The sequence below is a fragment of the Varanus komodoensis genome, unplaced genomic scaffold (assembly GCF_004798865.1).
Source record: "Varanus komodoensis strain SLA01 unplaced genomic scaffold, ASM479886v1 scaffold82, whole genome shotgun sequence".
NCBI lineage: Eukaryota > Metazoa > Chordata > Lepidosauria > Squamata > Varanidae > Varanus > Varanus komodoensis.
In genome coordinates, this window is record NW_025336508.1 from 1,597,046 (window position 1) to 1,616,544 (window position 19,499).

At 59.3% G+C, this 19,499-nt stretch overlaps 1 protein-coding gene across 1 annotated transcript in view; it reads left to right on the forward strand.

Annotated features, from left to right (window-relative positions):
• Nucleotides 1-1,677: 1,677 nt before the first annotated feature.
• The window catches only part of TNK2 (tyrosine kinase non receptor 2), an 81,355-nt gene continuing 63,533 nt past the window's right edge, over nucleotides 1,678-19,499 (forward strand). The window contains exons 1-2 of the mRNA XM_044456235.1: nucleotides 1,678-2,138; nucleotides 9,750-9,973. Coding sequence (XP_044312170.1) covers nucleotides 9,905-9,973 — 69 coding nt within the window. The 5' untranslated portion in view covers nucleotides 1,678-2,138; nucleotides 9,750-9,904. The remainder of the gene's footprint in view (nucleotides 2,139-9,749; nucleotides 9,974-19,499) is intronic.

Genomic DNA, 19,499 nt, shown 5'->3' on the forward strand with positions numbered 1-19,499 from the left:
AGGTCGAGGAGGCGGGGGGCTTGGCCGTCGCCGTCCAGGAGCGGGGCTGCGGCGCCGGGGTGCAGGAGGAGGCCCTGAGCGGCGGGCTGCAGGAGCAGAGCCGGCCGCGGCCCGCGGGAGCAGCCCCGGACGGCTGCCCGGACGCAGGCAGCGGGGCCGGGCTCCCGGAAGCGGCGCAGCCGGAGCCAGAGCCGGAGCCCGCGCGGGAGGGGCGGCTGCCGCAGTGGGGAGCGGGCGGGCGGCGGGCGAGGGCCCCCCGGGCGCCGGCGGGGCAGGTGCAGTGGGCGGGTGAGCGGCCGCCGGCGAGGGGCGCGGGCGTGCAGGAGGAGGCCGGCCGGCAGGAGGCGCACCGCTGCGGGGTCCCGGAGGAGCACCCCCCCTGCCTGCCGGAGGGCCCCCGCGCGCGCTGGGGAGGGGCGGAGCAGCCCTTCGGGGGGCGGGCGGGCCGCGGCTTGCTGGAGGAGCTGGGGCTGCGGCACGGGGGCTGGCAGGAGCAAGGCCTGAGCCTGGGGGGGCAGCAGGAGCAGGAGGGGTGGGCCGGGCGGCCGGAGGAGGAGGTGGGGCTGTGGGCCCAGCATCAGCCCCAGTCGGAGAGCGAGGCGAGCAGGGTGGCCCCGCTCCAGCCCAGCTGGGGGCCCTGGCAGGCCTCGCAGCATTCAGCCTTGCAGGAAGGCGGCGGGGTCCGGGGGGTGCAGGAGCAGGGGGGGCTGAGCCGGGGCGTGCAGGAGGGGCAGCTAATGTACGAGGGTTTGGGCCACGCGGTGCAGGAAGGGGTGGGCAACTCGGGCCGGCAGCAGCCGCATCAGGGGTGAGCAAGCGCGGAGTGGCAGCCCGGGGGGGGGGCTCCCTCCCCCATGAGCAGCATGTGAGGCTTGCGTGCAGGGGCTGGAGCAGGAAGCCCGGCAGCCGCCCTGGCCTGCACCGAGGGTTTGGCGGGCTCTGGGCAGGTGCCGCTTCCCCCCCGACGGCCTGGAATGGCAGCTCCCTTGGCAAGATCCGTTGCTCGCCGGGGTGCCGCGCCGGCGCCTCTCAGCCGCCCCCGCGACCAGCCTTGGAGCGCCTGCGTCCGCGGACACCCGGGCACGTTGGCCGTGGCTGCGCCGTCTTGGTCGTCTGGGAGCGCTGAAGCCCTTCCTGCAGCGGGAAGCGTCTCTCTCCCTCGTGCATCGTACCCGTGCAACCTGGCCTGCTCCCCCAGCGCTGCGTGGGGGCGCCTGTTCACACCCGTTTCCTTTGTAGCGATGTAACCGTGTCGTGGCGCCCTTTCTGCATCCTGCGAACTTCACCCTTCCACCTTGCCAAGCCCTGTTCTTCCGTGCCAGCATGCAGCGCTTCCACGCAAAGCCCTAGAAGTTGCCTGCTCCGTGTGGCAAACTGCAGCACCCCTGGCCGTGCGCGCTTCCACCTCCTCTCCGGGCTGCAGTGACCGCTTCCCTCCGTGCAAAGCCGCCCAGCCCCAAGGAGTTGCACGCGGTACGAAGACCCTGTGGCTCAATGCCGTCTCGTCTTGCGTATTTCTTCCCGGTTTGCTCTGTTTTGCTGCAGCAGCTTTTTTCCCTGGCCAGGGACCGTGGCCACTGCAGCCGTGTGCACCACAGAAGTGACCCTGCCCGTCCGGCGTCTGCACGCAGGGAGGTCTGCCAGCTGACCGCAAACCTCAGCATTGTCTAAGGCCAAGTATCCCCGCCTGGCCCGGCGGATTACTGCAGCAGCTGCGGCGTGTTCCTCGCCTGAGAGTTGTGCCGTGCATAATCGGGAACAGTGAACTTGGCCACGTACCTGTTGCTCTGGACCACAGTTGCATGCATGCTGCTACGCTGCAAGGCACAGCCATGCTTGCTCCTCGCTGCTGCCTGCTTCGCTGGAATTAAAACGGCAACTTTCCCCCAGCAGCTGTCTTGACGGCACGTTGCCGCGAGAGCGCGCACCGTGCCCAGCCGTGCGCAGCAGCCGACGCTGCCGCATGCAGCGAGAGGCCGCCTGCCCGTGCTGCCGCCTGCGCTTGGCCCTCCTGGCGCAGAAGATCGACAGTCGGCCAGACAGACAAAACGCACCGCAAGGCTGGAGTTTATCCCTCCTCTGCCGGAGAGGCGCGGGAGCGCCGTGGCGGAGGCAAGAAGGAAACGCGGCATTAGCAGGTAGGAATCGTGGCGGCTGCCGCCCCTCTTCTGTCGCGTTTCGTGTCGTCTTTGCCCCGGTTAGCGGAGCTTGGGCAATTTGCAATAGTTTTCTCTGTCCTCGTTTGGAGGATGTTGGTGAGAGCGGCTTGATGGAGTCCATTCCAGACTCTGCTTGGGAAGGAAGCCAACCGGTGTCCTGAGCAGTTGTGTTGGAGGAAATGCTCACCGCCAGGCTCAGGCTCTTAATAACTGGAAAAGGCCCATGGGGCAATCCCGCCGGAATGTGAAAAAGTTCCAAGCGTCAGTAAAACATTCCTCGTTCGGGATTCATTAGAGAGATGAGGGGCGCGCGTGTCCGCGTGTATCGGATCTCCTCTCCTCCAGGCAGAAAATCCTAAGAAGAGGAGCGCAAGCAGAGTTGCAAAGCACCAATCCGGTGGTGGCTGATCCTCTCTGAGTATAGTCAGAGCTGAGGAGGCCCACGTAAGCGTCTCAGGATGGGAAAAGGGTTGGCTCGCTACTGCCAACCTGGGTTTTGGGGTAGGCTTTGATTTAAAAGCAGAAATTAAAACCGGAGTTGTTGGTCCTCGTTGTTCCATGCAGCTTAAAAACAGAAGGCATGGTTGCAGTGCTGAGGAACGCGGCTATCTTTGGGCAGTTAAAAAAGAGCATGCACTTCAGAGATCCCTTGCCTGTGCCCTGGGAGCATCCCCTGAGCAGACCCAGGCTGCCGTCCCTGCTCCTGGCCCCAGCTCCCTGCTCTATATCAAAGGAAGATTTCTGGGAAGGGGTAACTAATCACCAGGAGGACTGGAGGGAGCCAAACCACAGGGCCAAAATAGACAGGGTGGGTCAGCCGCCCTTGTTTTTCCATCTAGCTTGGCCCAAACATTGCAAGAGAAGTCAAGAAAACCGTAGGCAAAAGAAGCCCAACTGGAAGAAAATGCAGTTAGACTCACGTTTGCTTATAATTCAACGGGCATCCGTTGAATTATATTTGCATGGTCCTTGCTCATGGCGAAGGGAGAGTTTCCGTAACAGCCGTCCTGGCGGGGGAAGCAGGAGCCTGCCGTTGTCCTTTTGAGCCACTGGGCTCCTTTTTTACATGGCTTGGTGGGGTTTCTGAGCCGCAAGAGCAATCCCTTCGTCTTACCATGGGACTCAGGAGCGGATTAAGCTTCTGTTTTTGGCTCGCGGATTTATTCATCTGCTGGCCGCTTGGGCTGGCTCATGTCCTTGTTGGAAAGAGAGAAGGGAGGATTAGAACCCATCACCTGGTGCGTGGTGCAGAGATACAAGCATTCAAGAGTGATGCTTTTTAACTTTTAATGTGGCCAGGTGTGATGATGACCCCACATTATAATGGGTGCTCCAAAAGGCTCTCCCCAGACTGGGGGAACAGACGTGAGCACGGCTGTGGAAGCGAGGGCGAGCGGTGATGTCGTGGCAAAAAATCCCGGCTTGCCTGTGCACGGGTGGGCTCTGAGCTGGCAGTGACCGGCCGCGAGAGGCATCCTGGTGGTGGTGAATCGTTCAGCGAAAATGTTGACCCGACACAGTGGGGGCTGGGAAGAACGCGCGTTCCCTGTTGTGGAAATCACTGGGCAAGGAACTGGTGAGAAGTCTGTTAATGGCTGAGAGTGCACGTTGCCTAATGATTAGAGTGTTGCATGGGGACTCGGGGGATCTAGTTTCTAGTCCTCACTGAGCCACGACCCTCACTGGGTGACTTTGGGCGGGTTACTGACACTCACCCTAACCTACCTCACAGGGTTGTTGTTCGGATGCAATGGAGAGCAGGAGGATTATCCAAAGTTCCTGGGGCTCCTTGCTGGACAAAGGTGGGATATAAATAAAACAAATACAAACAAACATTATAATTGTGCCCTTTTATGAACTGGCAGGGTGACCCCACTTAGAACACCCTGCTGCGTTCGGGGCTCTGCAGAGGGTTTTGAGGAGTTGAAAGGGGGCGCTCTTCCCCCTTCTCCCTCCACAGTGTCTTGGCCTTGACAGCCTTGCTCAGATCTTGTCAACTCCAGGCTGTGGCCGGCGGCCAGCCTGCCTTCTGCTCTTCCTTTGATTATATCCAGCTGTTTTCCCCCTTACAAACTCAAAGCAGCTTACACTATTCTCCTCCTGCTGTTCTCCATCTTATCCTCTCAACAACAACCCTGTGAGGTAGGCTGGGCTGAGAGTCTGTGGCTGGCCCAAAGTCACCCAGTTGGCTCCATGGCCGAGCGGGGACTCGAACCCGGATCACCGGGGTCCCAGCCCCGCGCTCTTAACGCCTCACGGGCTCCCTGTCTGGAATTGCTTCACCTCATCCTTGGTCTTGCTCTCCTTCCGCCTTCACCTTCTCTGCCATGGTTGTCTTCTCCAGGGAGTCTGCCCTTCCCATGATGTGTCTGTGATGCAGCAGCTTGTGGCTTCCAGTGAAAGCTCTGGCTTCATTTGATCGAAAGCCCGCTTGTTCGTCTTTCTTTCAGTCCAGGGGATTCACAAAGGAGCACCTTCTCCCCTAGGTGTCCCCCCCCCGCCCCTTGAGATCCGAGTCAGGGGCCCTCCTCCGGGAGCCATCCTTGAAAGAGATCAGGAGGGTGACTACCTGGAGGAGGGCCTTCTCTGTGGTGGCGCCCCGATTGTGGAACACGCTCCCCAGAGGTTTGCCTGGCGCCAAGACTTCTTTCCTTTCGGCGCCAGGTGAAAACCTTTTTATTCTCCCAATATTTGAATTGTTAAATTGTTTTAATTTGTGGTTTTATACCGCACCACATACTGGATGCTGTGATATTTTTACTCTTTTTTTATTTCATTCTATCAATGTTGTTGTAAACCATCCCAAGACATAGAAGAATAAACAAATAATCTAACATATCTGGAGAGCACCAGCTTGGAGAGGGCTGGGCTGGCTGGGTTTTTCTAAGACTGAGTTCCAGTGATGTTGTGCCTTGTGTGCTGAGGCAACTTCTCTTCCCCCTGTCACTGAAATTTCGAGCAGGGCTCCCAGAGGCTCTTCTAGCCTGCCCTGAGCTGCCCCAGGCTGGACTTCTGGCTCCTTGCCTGTCTGGGATGCCTTCAGAAAGAAACAATCAGCAAGGGAGGAAATGGCTTGTTTATTACCCAGGGAGATAATTGGATTCATTGCTGGGCTGATAGGGCTAATCCCTCCCTGGTGATCAGCGTGTTTGCAGGCGGCTGAGATGGGATGAAGAGGGGTAGATTGTGGCCCCTTTTCTTCTGGGCCAGATCTCAGCTGGAAGATGCCTTTACTGGTGTGGATATATCGTTCCTGCTGCCTCTACCTGCTGGATTTCTGCCTGCCTGCACCACTTACCTTACCTTACAGTGTTGTTAAAGCCTGAAGAGGTGCAGAAAGTGTCGATCAAATTTGCAAATGACACAGAACGGAGTGGCTAGCTAATACTCTAGAAGATAGAAGCAAAATTCAAGTGATCTTGACAGGCTGGAGGTGCTGGGCTGAAAGAGACGGAAGGAAATTCAGCAGGGACACATGCCAAATTCTGCACTAGGAACAAGAATCCAAACGCATCTTTACAAGACGGGGAATACTTGGCTTAACAGTAATGCAAGGGAGAAGGATCTTGGAATAGTTGTGCATTACAAGCTGAATAGGAGCCCACAACGTGATGAAGTTGCAAAAAGGGCAGATACTGTTTTGGGCTGCATCAATAGAAGTATCTCTTCCCAGTCATGTGAAATCCTAGTTCCCCTTTACTAGGCCTTATCTGCAGTACTGGGCACCACAGTTGCAGAAAGATGCAGACAAATTGGAAAATGGAAGAGGGGGGCAAGAAAGATGGTCAGGGGACTGGCAGCAAGCCCTTTAATTTAATTTTAATTCAAATATTTCTCTGCCATCCTCTGCAAGAAGCCTCAGGATGGCTTACAGAAGCTGTCTTTGAGAAGAGAGTGAGAGAACTGGGCATGCTGAGCCTTGAGTAGAGAAGATTGAGGAGAGCTATAATAGTGCTTGTCAAACACTTGAAAGGGTGTTCCACGGAGGGCCAGGATGTCTTCTCAAGCCTGTCTGAATGCAGGACACGGAATAACGGGCTTAATAACGGGAAGCCAGATTCTGGCTGGACATCAGGAAAAACCTCTCAGCTGCTAGAGCACTCTGGCAAAGGATTCAATGTTGGAGGGAGGGCTTGGGCCCTCCCACCCTGGGGAGAGCCTTTCAAGAGGCTGCTGGGCAGCTGCAGTCCTGCATGGAGCAGGGGGTCAGTCTGGATGGCCTCCTGGGTCCCTTCCAACTCCGCTCTCTGAAATTCCGGCCGGCTGTGACGTGCGGAGGTTGTGGCGACGGGCGGAATGAGGAGGCAGGGCTGGGAAAGTGAGCAGGTAGCCTGCCAAGGCAGAGGCCCGGGGCCCGAGGGAATTCAGACTGGCCCTGGAAGTACGCGGGTGCTGCAGTTTAGGTATTAACGAAGCTGAGCCCTGGCTGTGGGTGGTGGGGGTGATGAGATTTGTGGTCTTAAGCCTTTGGACCTCTAGGCTGCGTCCCCTGAATGTTGCCCAGAGATCCGGCAAAGGAGGCTGCTTGCTGTGGGGCAGATTGGAAAAGTCAGAGCTGCAGCGGCTCCCTGTGTGTTTGAGGTCCGCCCTGCTGCGCTGCTGGAGCAGATCCTTCCTCCTGCGTGTGCCGGGAACTGACCCCGCGGCCTTGGGGAGCCGTACGCCTGCGGGCTGGTCCTGCCCCAGGGTGGTAACACCCCTCGCACGGGGCAGGGGGGGCAGGGTTCCCGCAAGGGGGTCTCTCCCAGCCCTGCTCTGGAAGATACCTCTTGGGCTTGATGTATTCAGGGTGAGGGGGACCACCCAGTACCCACAGTCCCTGACCTTGGACCATGTTTGCCGGGGCCCATGGGAGTTGTAGTGCAAAACACCTGGAGGACGCGGGCTGCCCACCCTCGGCTTTTTCTTCTGTCGAGCTCAACAGCAGCCCTTCCTAACCTGGTCCGGATGTGTTGGACTGCTATTCCCATCATTTCCAGCCAGCAGGGCCAGCGATGGGAATTGCAGTCCAGGGCACCTGGAGCGCGCCGGGTTGGGGAAGGCTGGCCAGGGTGGCAGCGATCCAGGCTGTGCACAATGCTGCTGGATTTCCCCTCTCTTTCCAGGGCTGAGACCTTGTCTGGCCAGAGAACCATCCACCCCCCCCCCAGCACCCTTTTTGGGAGCCTCCTGCATCCAAAGCTGGAAGAGGAGGGAGCAGGGGGGGGTGTATCTGGCGAACGTGGCTGCTCAAGCTGGAGAGGTGTTTGGGACGGACGCTTCCCATGCCGTGCCGCCCCCGCTCGCAGGACAGACCGTCCCGAAATGTTCCCAGGGGGCAGGGCTGGTCGCCTGGCCAAGAGGGCGAGGGGGTCAGCCGGCCGTGGGAACCCTCCTCCGCCTTCTCCACTCCCAAGGGCACAGGTGCTGGGACGCGGAGTCCCCCCTGGCCGCAACCCGGCCACCGTTGCAGGGCTGTGCCAAGCCGACCGGGGTGGGGTGTTGCAGGGGAGGCAGCCGGACTCAAAGGCAGCCCTGGGGAGGCCGACGGGCCCCCTTTCCCGGCAGGAGGCGTCTGCAGTGCAGTTGTGTGAGTGTTTACTCCTTGCATAGCGCTCTCAACGCATTCGGTGCTCTGCAGCATCTCAGGAATGACACCAGACAGGTCTCTGCCTGCAGGGAGCCTACATGCTTAGCAGTTAGCCAGGCAGCTGAAGCAGAGGGAAAACAGAAGGGTAGGCATTTTATTTTTATTCATTTAGAATTGAATTTAGCCAGTAGTCCAGCAGGACTCTCTGAGCGGATTTACAGAGGACATGAGAACAAAACAGGCAGAGGCAACAAAACAATACATGCAGCAAACAATTAAGCAGTGATAAACAAACACCAACATGCACACAAACCACAACACTGTGTACCAACACAGTCCGATATATGATGCACACTACGCAGTAAAGAGTTTAACCTGAGAGTAAACATCTAACACATTCCAACATTTAATTCCAATTAAAAATAACTTTTCTTTTTGAGGCGTGTAAGTGGCCATCTTCCTAGGCATGCAGGGGCAAGCAGGGGGATTCACAGAGAAACTCGTGGGCTGAGTTTGGGAGCACAGGCCCTGGCTCCGCGGTGGACAGAAGGAAGGCCAGGATGTCCTTTCGCAGCTTCGCAGTCGGCCAGCGAGGATACCTGACTCTCAGTCGCTTAACGACAGCAGTGATGAAACACCCCCCTTCCGGCCTTAATTATATGGCTGGAATGAACAGACCTGGTGGGGAAACCGGACATGAATTTTCCTGTGGGCTGAAAGAATATACTGAGGACTAGTAACTTGTTTGCATGGCTGTGCTCTCCCTTTTAGCTGGATGGTGGAAGGGGACATGCATCCTCTAACCAGGATGCACAGGGCTTTCTCCAAGTTAATGAATTCAGAATATGGCCCCCAAGTGGCTCGCTGGGGTCAGCATCCCCATTAAATGTGCATTAAATGGACAGAAGGGTGGGGCACAGAATGCTCTAGTTAAAGCAGGTTGTTGGATTTCTTTCAGAGGACAGGCCATATTCCATAGGGACGCTCCCAGAAGCCATGTGCCATTATTTCATTATCAGGTGGGACCAGGGAAAGGAACCCACCAAGGGCCAGATGTGGACTCCGAGGTTTCACACCAGCCTTCCCCACCCTGCTGCCCTCGCCGGCCCAAGGTCGGTCGGTCTGTCTTTCTTTCTTTCTTTCTTTCTTTCTTTCTTTCTTTCTTTCTTTCTTTCTTTAAAACTTTTCTATACTGTCCCATCACAGATGTCTTGGGACAGTTTTCAACACATTAATAAAACAGAAATAGGAGTAGGAGTGGCACAGCATCAGATGTTGAGTATAAAACCACCAATTAAAACCAATTAGCAATTAAACTATTGGGGGAATAGAAAGCTCTGCATTTCCGTTCTCTTGCAATGCGTGGGAACAAATGCTGGGCAGGGAAGAAAACGGATGCCTGTGAGACACGGAGCTGCTGGCAGCTTTGCGTATCCCCTGGATCAGTGGCGAGGCAGATGAGTGGTCCTGGGTCAAACCTGGAGGCCAGAATGGCTAAATCGAGGCTGCCCCACTTCGGACGCAGCCTGGGAGGCCTAGAGAAGACGATCAAGGCCGGGCAATGTCAAAGGCAGGAGAAGAAAGGACGAGAAGATGGACGGATTATGAAGGAAGCCGCAGCCCCGAGCTGGCAAGAGCTGAGCGGGGGGCGCTTTGGAGGGCTTCCTCCGTGGGTCACCAGGTCAGCGATTGCTCCGGGGCACGTAAAACCGGCCAGCGAGCAGTTATGCCCTGTCCTGGTTACCAGGGGGCCAAAAAAAATCTTGGGTGGGTGTACAGCAGTCCCTCGTGTCCTGAACAGAGGGGTTGGACTGCAAGTCCCATCATCCCCAGGGGATAGGGACCTGATAGAAGCTTTAATGTCAGGGTGTGCGCCAGGGAGCCGGGCCCTGGGTCCAGGGTGTTTTGTCCTCTGCGGCCCATGTTTCCAGAGCCTCCGCCCTCTTCTGTATGGATCCCCACCATGCGCCACGAGCAGAATTCTGGGCTCACCGATGCCTCCCGTGTCCGCCCTCTTGCAGGCTCCGTGTGGCTCGCCCCGTGGACCGCCCCGTCGTGTGGCCCCGAGCGGCTCTCCATGCTCCGGGGGGGCAGAGTCGTCTGACGCGGCTGGGCTCGTGGAGGGCTCCCCCGTGATCGCCGGCCCAGGACGAGGCCCTTGCGGGCGAAAGCGGGGATGCCCACCCCTCCTCAGGCCCCCGGGGAGAAGGAAGCGGAGAAGGTGGCCCAGGTCACGCAGCCTCAGGTAGGTAAACGCGCGCTTGCCTGACCACGGTTGTGCCCCCCTGCTGCCTTCCTGATCCTGTGCGGATTTACCCAGGAGTAGGTCCCACTGTCCCGTGGCACGGTGTGCACAGACCGTTGGCTAATCTCCGGTAAACTGGAGACTTCTGGGGGGGGCATCTTGTCCTGTGACCCCTTTTTCTCCTGGAGAGATGATGGGGGCTGTAGTCCAGCCTCTCAGCCATGGTTTCAAGGATGGGGCGGGGCTTGTGATCATCACTTCTAGGAAGCATTTATGCGCGGATGACCTTGGGTCACCTGGACTGCAAGTGCCTCCTGATGGTCCACGCCTTGCTGGAATCGAGGCCTGGCTTCCGCATTCTGAGCCCCACCTGTCGCTCAGCTCACCTGTTGTCTCCTCCTCACATGGGCCGTGAATGGACCCTCCCAAGGAGCATGACCTCCAGGGCAAGGGGGTGGGGAAGCCCTGCTCACAGCCTGGCCACTGTCCCTTCGTCCCTGCTGAGGTGGACACTGGAGCATCACCTTCTGGGCACCTGCAGCAGGTGGCACTGCTGCCCAAGCCACGAGCAGGTCCGGGAGCAGAGAGGATGCTGCCGAGGGTCCCCTGCCAGGGGGCGTTAGCATCAGATTGCTAAAAATGCCTCTTCAGTGCCGCTTCCTTGGGAGTAAATGCTGGGTCTGCATCTGTGCATTTGATGCCCACATTCAGTGATCCCATGGGCTGGTTAGGATTAAATTCGTCCCCCGATTTGGGCTGCTGCAAGAATGCATGTGATTCTTTCTGAAGCATGTTTAGCTTGTTTTTCGACTGAAAAGGTTTCCAGGGTGGCTTGCACACCCCTCAAAAAGAGGGACAGAAATGCTGTTTGGTTCTCCTGGGCAGTGAAGTAGCCCTGCTCGCCCCCCCCCCCCCCCCCCCCCCCCCCCCCCCCGCCCTCTTGCCAGATGGCAAGGCTGCTGCCGGATGGCCAAACACTGCTGATTTTATTCTGATACTCAGTGTCTTCCCCTGCCATGTGAGGTTTGGCTCACTTGCTTGAGCCTTCTGCAAAGGGTAGAAAAGGCGTAAGGATTCCGAGTCTGCTTCATGACTTGTGGATGCCGTCGGGGCAGCCTGGTACTGCTTTGCTGGCCGATGCAAAGGAATGATTCTGTTCAGGATGATGGGTGTGGAGAGAATTGTGTTTCCTCTGTTTCTTACAAGCAAAGATAGCAAAGGGCTTGGAGCAGAAGGTTTTGCTCTGTGCCACACGGGCAAGAGGGCCAAGCTGGTACTGCAGGGGGATCAGGAGGGAGGACGTTTGCGTGGACTGTACCATGTCTGCAGGCGAAGGGGCAAAAGAACCCTGGATCCTGCACTTTGAACAGCTGGGAGTCTCATGCGCTGCCAGGTCTGACCTGTTCTCTGTTTCACGCAGTTGGTGGCATTGTAACTTTTGGTGTAATATTCCAGATGACGGCCCTGTAGATTGCGATGATGCAGAAATGAGGGTGGTTCCTTTTATGGGACTGCAGATCATCTTGGAAAGGGCAGCCCTGAAAGGTGGAGGGTGAATACAGAGGGAAAGAAGGGAGCCCCTTCCAAAGGAAGTGGGGGGGGGGCTATCAGGAGGAGGGGCTTTTTGGTTGTGGCGCCCCTGCTGTGGAACGAGCTCCCCATCGAGGTACCCCAGGTGCCTGCTGCCTATTCTCTCCAGTGCCAGCCAAAGGCCATTTTATTCTCCCAGCTTTTTTACTTCACTTTTCATTCCTGCATTGTATCCTGTATCCCTGCTATGTTTCTACCCTGATTCAATTGCAAATGCTGTGGGTTTGTGTATGTGTTTTTAATTTTTAATTTTTTTAACATTTGTTAACTGCCAGGGAGCCCTGGCTACTCGGTGGTATAGACATGAGATTGATTGATTGATTGAGAGCTTTTCCAGCAGCGTCTCAGCTTTGCAATCTGAGAATTGTGCCTGGGTGTTCAAGTCCTCGGAGTGCCTTTCTCCTTTCATCTGACCTCCACTGGGTCAGTGGGGAAGGGGAGGAGTTGACATGGGCATGGAAAGGGATCGTGGCTTGGAAGTCTTTCCACAGAACTGAAGGACATGGTCTTGGAATACGGAGCCCATTCCTAGAAGCAGTTCTGACCCCGCTCTGGCTTCGTATCTTGGGAAGACCAATGCCCAGAAGTTTGGAGGGCTTGGCTTGGCTTTGGAACAAATATTTTTAAGGGTTGGTGGCAGCAGTTCTGCACCGACACATTTATCGGGGTGTAAACGTTCATGGATTCGTAGCGCACGATCTGATGCGAGGAGTATTATGGAGAATCGGGCTTTTCCGCAGTCGGTGTGGATGTGGCGAGGGCAGTGAGGCTGGAAGGAAGCAAAAGGCAGGGGAGTCTGGCGTGGGCGCCGGCGGTCATTCACTGGACGGTTGTGGCTGGCAGCATGAGACATCCTGGCGCTGAGTCCACAAAGCCCGCTGGCGGAATGGACGTGTTAAGCCCTGGAAGACGTTACTTTGACTGCGATGAGCTCATGACTTCCGTGTTGGAAGTGCTGCCCTGCTGGTGGAGGCCTCGTGGGGCGGCGGCCCACATTCGTCCCCTCTGATCGGGTCGATCAGGTCTCAGAATTTCACCGCAGTCCCAGGGGTGAGGCGCTACCCTGGAGAAACATAGAAACAGAGCGAGTCAGAAGGGGCCTCGCGGGCCATCTAGTCTGACCTCCGGCACCAGCCAGCTCCGCTCACGACATGCCCACCATGTGCATGTCCAGCCTGTCCTTGAACACCGTCACCGATGGGGCCTCAACCACCTCCTGGGGAAGCCCATTCCACACCCTCGCGGTCCCAACTGTCAGGAAGTGCTTCCTGGCATCCAAATTGAACCTTGGCTCCCTGAGCTTTGCTCCACTGGAGTCTGTCCTGCCTTCCTCTGCAGGGGAGAGCAGGTCTCTGCCCACCTCCATGTGGCACCCCCTCACATACCTGTATGTCGCCAACATATCCCCTCTGAGTCTCTTCTTCTCCAGGCTGAAGAGACCCAGTTCCCTCAGTCTCGCCTCATGCGGCTTCCCCTGCAAACCGGCCACCAACCTTGTGGCCCTGCGCTGCACTGACTCCAACCTGGCTATATCCTTCCTGTAATGAGGGGCCCAGAACTGAGCACAGTACTCCAGTTGCGGGAGCACCAGAGTCGTATAGAGTGGCAGTAGCACCTCTCTCGATCTAGAAGCCACACTTCTGGCTCTGCACCCAAGGGTGGCATTCGCCCTCTTGGCCACTGCATCACACGGCTGGCTCACGTTCAGCCTGCAGTCGACCAGCACCCCGAGTTCCCTTTCACAAGCGCTGCTCTCCAGCCACTTATCCCCTAACCTGTACTTATGACAGCTATTCCTATGCCCCAAGTGCAAGACCTTGCACTTCTCCACATTGAACGCCGTCCTCTTGTCTCCTGCCCACTTCCATAGTCTGTCCAGATCCTTTTGGATCTGGAGTACCTGCTCCTCAGTTGTGGCCACTGCTCCCGTTTTAGTGTCGTGAAGCCCTGTGTTTGCTGGAGGTTTACTCCCGTTAGCTGATGGGGCCAGCGGAGGACCTGGTGCGGAGTTCGCTAGGTGGGCCGGACCAGGTCACCCTCTCACCACTGGACTCTGGGGATGGAGTTGTCCCTGCTTCCTGCTAGGGCTGCATGATGGGCAGAAATTCAGCCAGCGCCGTCCTCCCCTGAGCGTGAGCCTTGTCAACGCAGCCTGCACCAAAAGTCCTGAAGAGCTTCGGGGAGGGCCTCCTCATGGCCGTGCCCGGAGACGCCGCGGGCGCTGGGCCCTGCAGCTGCACCCCTTTTCTCCAGCCTTGGCCAGTGGAGCTCCTATCCCTAGTCGGACCCAGGGCCTGCCCAGCCTGTGCTGCCGGGTGCGAAGGAATCGGGGCCGGGCCACGGGAGCACGTGCCGAGCTCTTGCCAGCTCCCTGGGATTAACAGCCGCCTCCCGGGAGCGCCCGTGGGGGGGGGGGTTGCGCGCCTGCGTGAGCGCGCATGCCTTTCCAGGGAAGCCAGCCGGAGCGTGTCGCTGAAACCCTGGCGCCACCCACATGCCCGCCTGCCGGTTGCCTAGCTGTGGGCATCGAGTTGAATGGTCACCTTCCTGCTCGCATGCCAGCACGGGTGAAGTCATGGTCATGTGACCGGCTGGCCAATGGGGAGCGAGGCAGCCCGGCCAGCCAGCGAGGGAGCCTGCGGCCGCGGACGGACTCCTGGCCAGATGTGTGTGTGCGAGAGCGGGCGAGGGAGCGGGCGAGCCGGGCAGGCGGCCAGCCACCTGAGCGGCGACACATCCTCCGGAAGAGATGCAAGAGGTGAGTGCCGCCGCCGAAGCAGCCCCTGCATCCGGAAGCCGCCTTCCTTCCATCCCCGGCGGGAGGCTGGCAACGCCTGGCGTTGTCTGGCGTGTCTTTTCAAACCAGTCCGGCTGGCTGCGCGCCGCTGCTCCGCCTCTGCCTCCCAGCCCTCTGCTGGGCCCCCGGCTGTGTTCGAACTTCCCTTGAGACCGAAACTGCCTGAACTCCGGCTGAAACCGGTGCGGAGAGCGTGAAGCGAGGTGCGCCCCGCTTGGGACAGGGATGCGCGGCCGCGCAGGACGGTTTAGCTGCGCTTTCACAGGTTCTCTGCTGGGAGCAGCGGTTTCCCTCAAGGACCTGGAGGATCGGTTGTGCTTTTCTGGCTTTCGCTGACCCGCCGGGGCAGCGGCTGCCTGTGGGTGCGCAGTTTCCTGCACAGGTGGCAGTTCTAGTGCAGGAAACTGCTTATCCCGTGCGCTTATTGTTACACGTGAGGAATGCGTCTGTCACTGCGTTGAGAGGCGTGTGCTTGGAGGTTTGGCAGCTGCGTGCATCAGCTGGGAAGCCACGCCCAAAAACAGCACCTGCCCTGTCACCTGGCCAGGTGTCCTGTGGCTTCAGCCCACCCCGCCCCGCCCCCCTTTGTAACCTGTTGAGAGTGATACTGGCTTACCTTACAGGAAGGTTGTAAGCGTGGTGCTTCGAACACTTGAAATGTGCTGCAGAAATGCCAGACGGGGTTAAGTGGCTCGTTTTCCAGCGCTCGGGTGGCGCACCTTGCAGGTTCTGTCCACACAGGAAACCACGTGTGCTCTTGTCACATGTGTCAGGCCTGCGTAACTAGCGTGGTACTTTTGCAATAGTTCTGAGCCCTGTCTGACTGGCAGCCGTTTCCCGCATCGCGATGTGGGCTGGTACACATCCCTGCGAGCCGATCACATGAGGTGCTGTGCTCACGGCACCCGTGGGTGCACCCGGGAGACTCCAGATGGGAAGTCCTGCCTTGCGAAGCATCCTTCTGGTGGATGGCTGATCGCCTGAGCGCCGCCGTTGCTGCAGAGAAGCAGCTCAGTCCGGTTCTCTTGGGGCACTGCCTCATCCCCACGAGGGGAGAGGAGAGGTGGAAAATGGTGGAGGCTCTTGGGTGCCCCCCGGTCAGAGCCACCCTGGCAAATTCCGACGCAGTATTTCTGCAGGAAATTGTGTGGTGCCGTGTGACGATTGCCACTCGCGCGAGTTCACTCATGTCAGCATCATCGGACTGCCCACTCGGGTCGCTTCAAGGCGAGAGGAGGCGGTTTCATGGAGGGGAGACTGTCGGGTGAGCCGGTGTGGCGGGTGCAGCGGTTCAGCGCGCAGGGCTGGCACCCAGGCGACGCGGGTTCGAGTCCCCGCTGAGCTGTGCAGCCGGCTGAGGCCAGTCTCAGACACTCAGCTGACCTACCTTGCAGGGTTGCTGTGAGGATAAGACCGAGAGGAGGCGGCACGTGATGAATGCTGCCGTGAGTTCCTTGGAAGGAAAAGGGTGGAATCGAACATAGCAAAGGACTATGAATCGCGGTCAACAGGTGCTGGTCCTGAGGGCTGGTGGGTTACCTGCAGGACCAGAGGCAGTGGGGGCTCTGTGCGCCGCTCGCTGGGGGCCATGGCTGGGGGAGATCTGCCCTTGTCCTTTCTGTGGGCTTCATCTCGAGCCTCTGGTCGGAATTGAGAGGCCTCTGGCCCGATCCCGCAGAGTGTCAGAATTTACGGTCTGTGTATGTGCGATCCTTCCCCACATGGGCAGGAGCTGTGCAGGCCCTGGAGACGTCTCCAGGTGAGGCTGGGAAATGCCCCTGCCAGACTGCCTGGAGCACCGCCGCTGGTCCGCGCCTGCAGTCCCGGCCTCCCTGCACCCATCTCGGGCTCAGCAACTGGGTCCAGGCGACAAGGTCACCCGCACCTGCAGACGGAGTGCGTGGGTTGTCTCTGGACCGTGGGTTGTTGCTGACCATGGGTCACCGTGTCGTCCGAACCCAGTCAAGACAATGAACTACGCTGAACAAGCCGCAGTGCACATCCCAGAGCAAACTGTGGGGTCTCTTCACAGGCTGTTCGTGGTCCACAAACCACAGCTGGCTTGAGCCAACACAGAAAGCCGCATTTCAGCAACAGCTGCAAGGTTCGGTCCGCACCCCCTCGCACTCTGCCCTTGAGTGTGCCTGTTGCGGTGCCTGTCTCGCTGGGCTTCGTGTGATTTCCCACGGAGAAGAGCCGCCTATGCGGGGGCGTTCTGGAATGTCTGAAGCATCCTGGGAGACAGCTGGCTCATGTTTTCCTGTCCTCTTACCCAGGGCTGCCCGTAGCATGGAGGAGAAGCAGGAAATGCAAAGCACATGGTTGTCAGGATGCTCACTGCCGCGCGTTGCACATCACAGGTCATGCGCGTGTTTCCCGCAGCACCTCCCTTTTCCTTCAGAGGTTCCGTTGCTCCATCCTCCAGAAAGCTTGCTAGGATGGTGTGTCCTGGCCGTTGGCGGCGGCCTCCACACGGCATGGTGTCCGTAGCCGCGTTTCCAAAGCGGACGAACGTGGAAACCTCTGGGGCAGCGGTGCTTGCCTTCGCTTCCCTCCCCAAGGATGCTCACTCCCATGGGGTTAGGAGGTGAGTCACGCCTCTGCACTGAAAACCGATCTCGAGAATACGGATTAAACTGTGGGGTGGAGGTTTCCCCTTGAGCAGCATGCAGAGCAGAGAGGGGCAAGCACACGGCCCGGCTCCCTGGGGAGAGACACACCCTGCCCTGCCTCTTCCTCATTTATTTATTCACACAGCTGCCTGCTCTGCGTCCCTCCAGAGCTTGGGAGACTGTAGCTGGCAGCGTGCCCCGGCTTCCGTCACTTCCGCCTGGATGCGTCCCGGATTCCTGTCGTACTGGCGCGGGGACAGCATGTGTAGGCAGAGGCGGCTTCACAGGGCCGCCGCCGGGCTGTCCCCTCCATGGCGAAAAAGCTGAGCTCTGCTGTAAGACAGAGAAGGCAGAACAGGGCTCTGGGGAAGCCACAGAGTGCGGGGGACGCACTCAGGTTCCCACTCATTCATGGACGCTGTGTTCACATGACCAGATAACCCCGGAGTAGTCCAGAGTAATTCATCCACACCCCAAGGCTCCCACAGAAAGGGGACTCCTGTCCAAATCCCCCCTCCCCGGCAAAAATGCACTTGAGGGCTTTGCGGAAGGATCAGGCCTGCCAGCGCAGCCCCAAGATGAGGGCAAGGCGGGCCTCATTCTGCATGGTGTCCATGATCCCACGAAGCCACTTCATACGTTTTCCCTGTTCTCCTATCTTTCTCCTTTTGCTGTCTTTATTTGGGAAGGACGGACGGACGGAAGGACTAGAACCCAGGTCGTCTGAGTCCCAGTCCCACGCCCTTAACCACTACACCATGGGGAGCAAAAGTGCCCCCCCCCCGTTGCATCATTGTGCTTCAGGGGTGGCAAAGGGTCTTGTCCTTGTCCGATGGGGTCAAACTGTCCCAGAGCCGCACAGAAAAACAGTTCCGCGCAACACCAGGAGCGTTTCAGCCAGACCCGCGTCTGGTCCTGAAGGACCAGTCCTCTGTGGCCAGCCCAGCTGCGACAGGGAAGCACCCGGAGCCCGACAGGAAAAGCCGCCCCCGCCCTGCCAGGGTGGATTCCCAGCCAGTGGTCCCCTGGCCCCGAGCAGGGAGGTTCTCCCGTGCGGAAAAGGCGAAAGGCCACTCGTGCCGTTCCCACGTGGCAGGAGGTGCGGCCACGTCTGAGTGGCGCCGTGCCGTGGGCCCTGCCCCTGGAGCCGTGTGCTCCTGCGTCGCCGGCTGCCCTTGGCCCTCCCGGTGGTGGGGGGCCCTGCCACCAAGCCAGGGTGCGCTGGCCGCCCCCGAGGCCCTGCTCCATCCTCCGTGGACTCGTGCGCTGCTTCCCACAACGTGGCAGGCGAGGGCGACAGGATCCGACCGGTGGCCGAGACCTTGGCTCCCACGCGGAGGGATCTCCCGGGGAAAGCAGCTGCCTGCTGAGTTCTTTTCCAGAAAGGGCTGCCCCGACATTCCCGGGAAATGTGCATGCCAGCGGTTCTTGTGCGGTTTTGCGGATCGCCTGGTCGGATCCAAGCCACCTTGCCCAGCATCCATCTCCAGGAGCAGGTGTTTGTTACTGGCCCCTCGTCTGGGCTGTGCCGGGTCTCCCCCCCGCAAGGCACCCCTTCCTGCCTCCCCAGCTCCGTTCAGGCATCTGAAGGTCGGACCTGGACTCGGCTCGTGGATCCAGGGCTGGGCCCCACAGAGGGTGTGGGGAGGGCCCCGTGCCTGAGAGCCAAGGTGTGCTTTCGGGGTGTGCCGTGCTCCTGCCTTGTCATCTCCCGCTTGGGGGCTGGGGGTGTCGTGGGCAGTCATCTGCCACCCGTTCCGGAGAGGACCCTCCCCTTTTCTAACCGAGTGGGAGAGAGTGCTCTGCATTCCCCACCCACCGCTGTGTACGTGACCAGGAAAGGGGTGGTGCAGGTTGGCCACGGGGAAGAGCCCCCTCCCCTTCCGTGGCCACGTTCCTCGGATCGAGGCGGGAGTAGGACGGACCCCGATGCGGAGGAGGGGAGGGTCAGATGAAGGACTGCGGCACGGTGGGCGAGGGACGGGGGCTGAGCGGCGTCGCCTCTGCGGCACGGCCCCTCCTGACCGCCAGCCTCTGCTGCGCTCTGGGTGAGCACGGGAGGGGAGGACGCCGCCCCCCTCTCCCCTGCCCGACCCCTGCCTTGGGCGGGCAGGCGGAAGCGTGTTCTTCCGCTCACCTCCCTCCCTGCCTCTTCCCTGGGAAGGCGCAGCGGCTCCCTCCTCCAGCCCCCGCGCATCGGATTAGCTGGCCAGGCGCATCCAAGCATCGATGGAGAGGCCTCCCCGCTCGCCATGGCGACAGGATGCAGGCGCCTGACCGAGCCGCCGCGGGGATTCTCCCGTCCTCCATCAGCTGCCCCTGCGGAGGGCACCCGAGGAAGGAGACCGCCGGGCGCAGTCGGAAGGGCTGAGTCACTCCTCGGGGACGGGGCAGGATGCCCCCCTGACGCCTCTGCCCGCCGCGCCCGTGGTCCAGGTTGCACTAGGGCGTAGTCGGCCTCCGGGAATTTGGATCTGGCTTCCCGGTTCACCCGGCTGCCTTCATCAAGCGCCATGGGGGAGAAGTC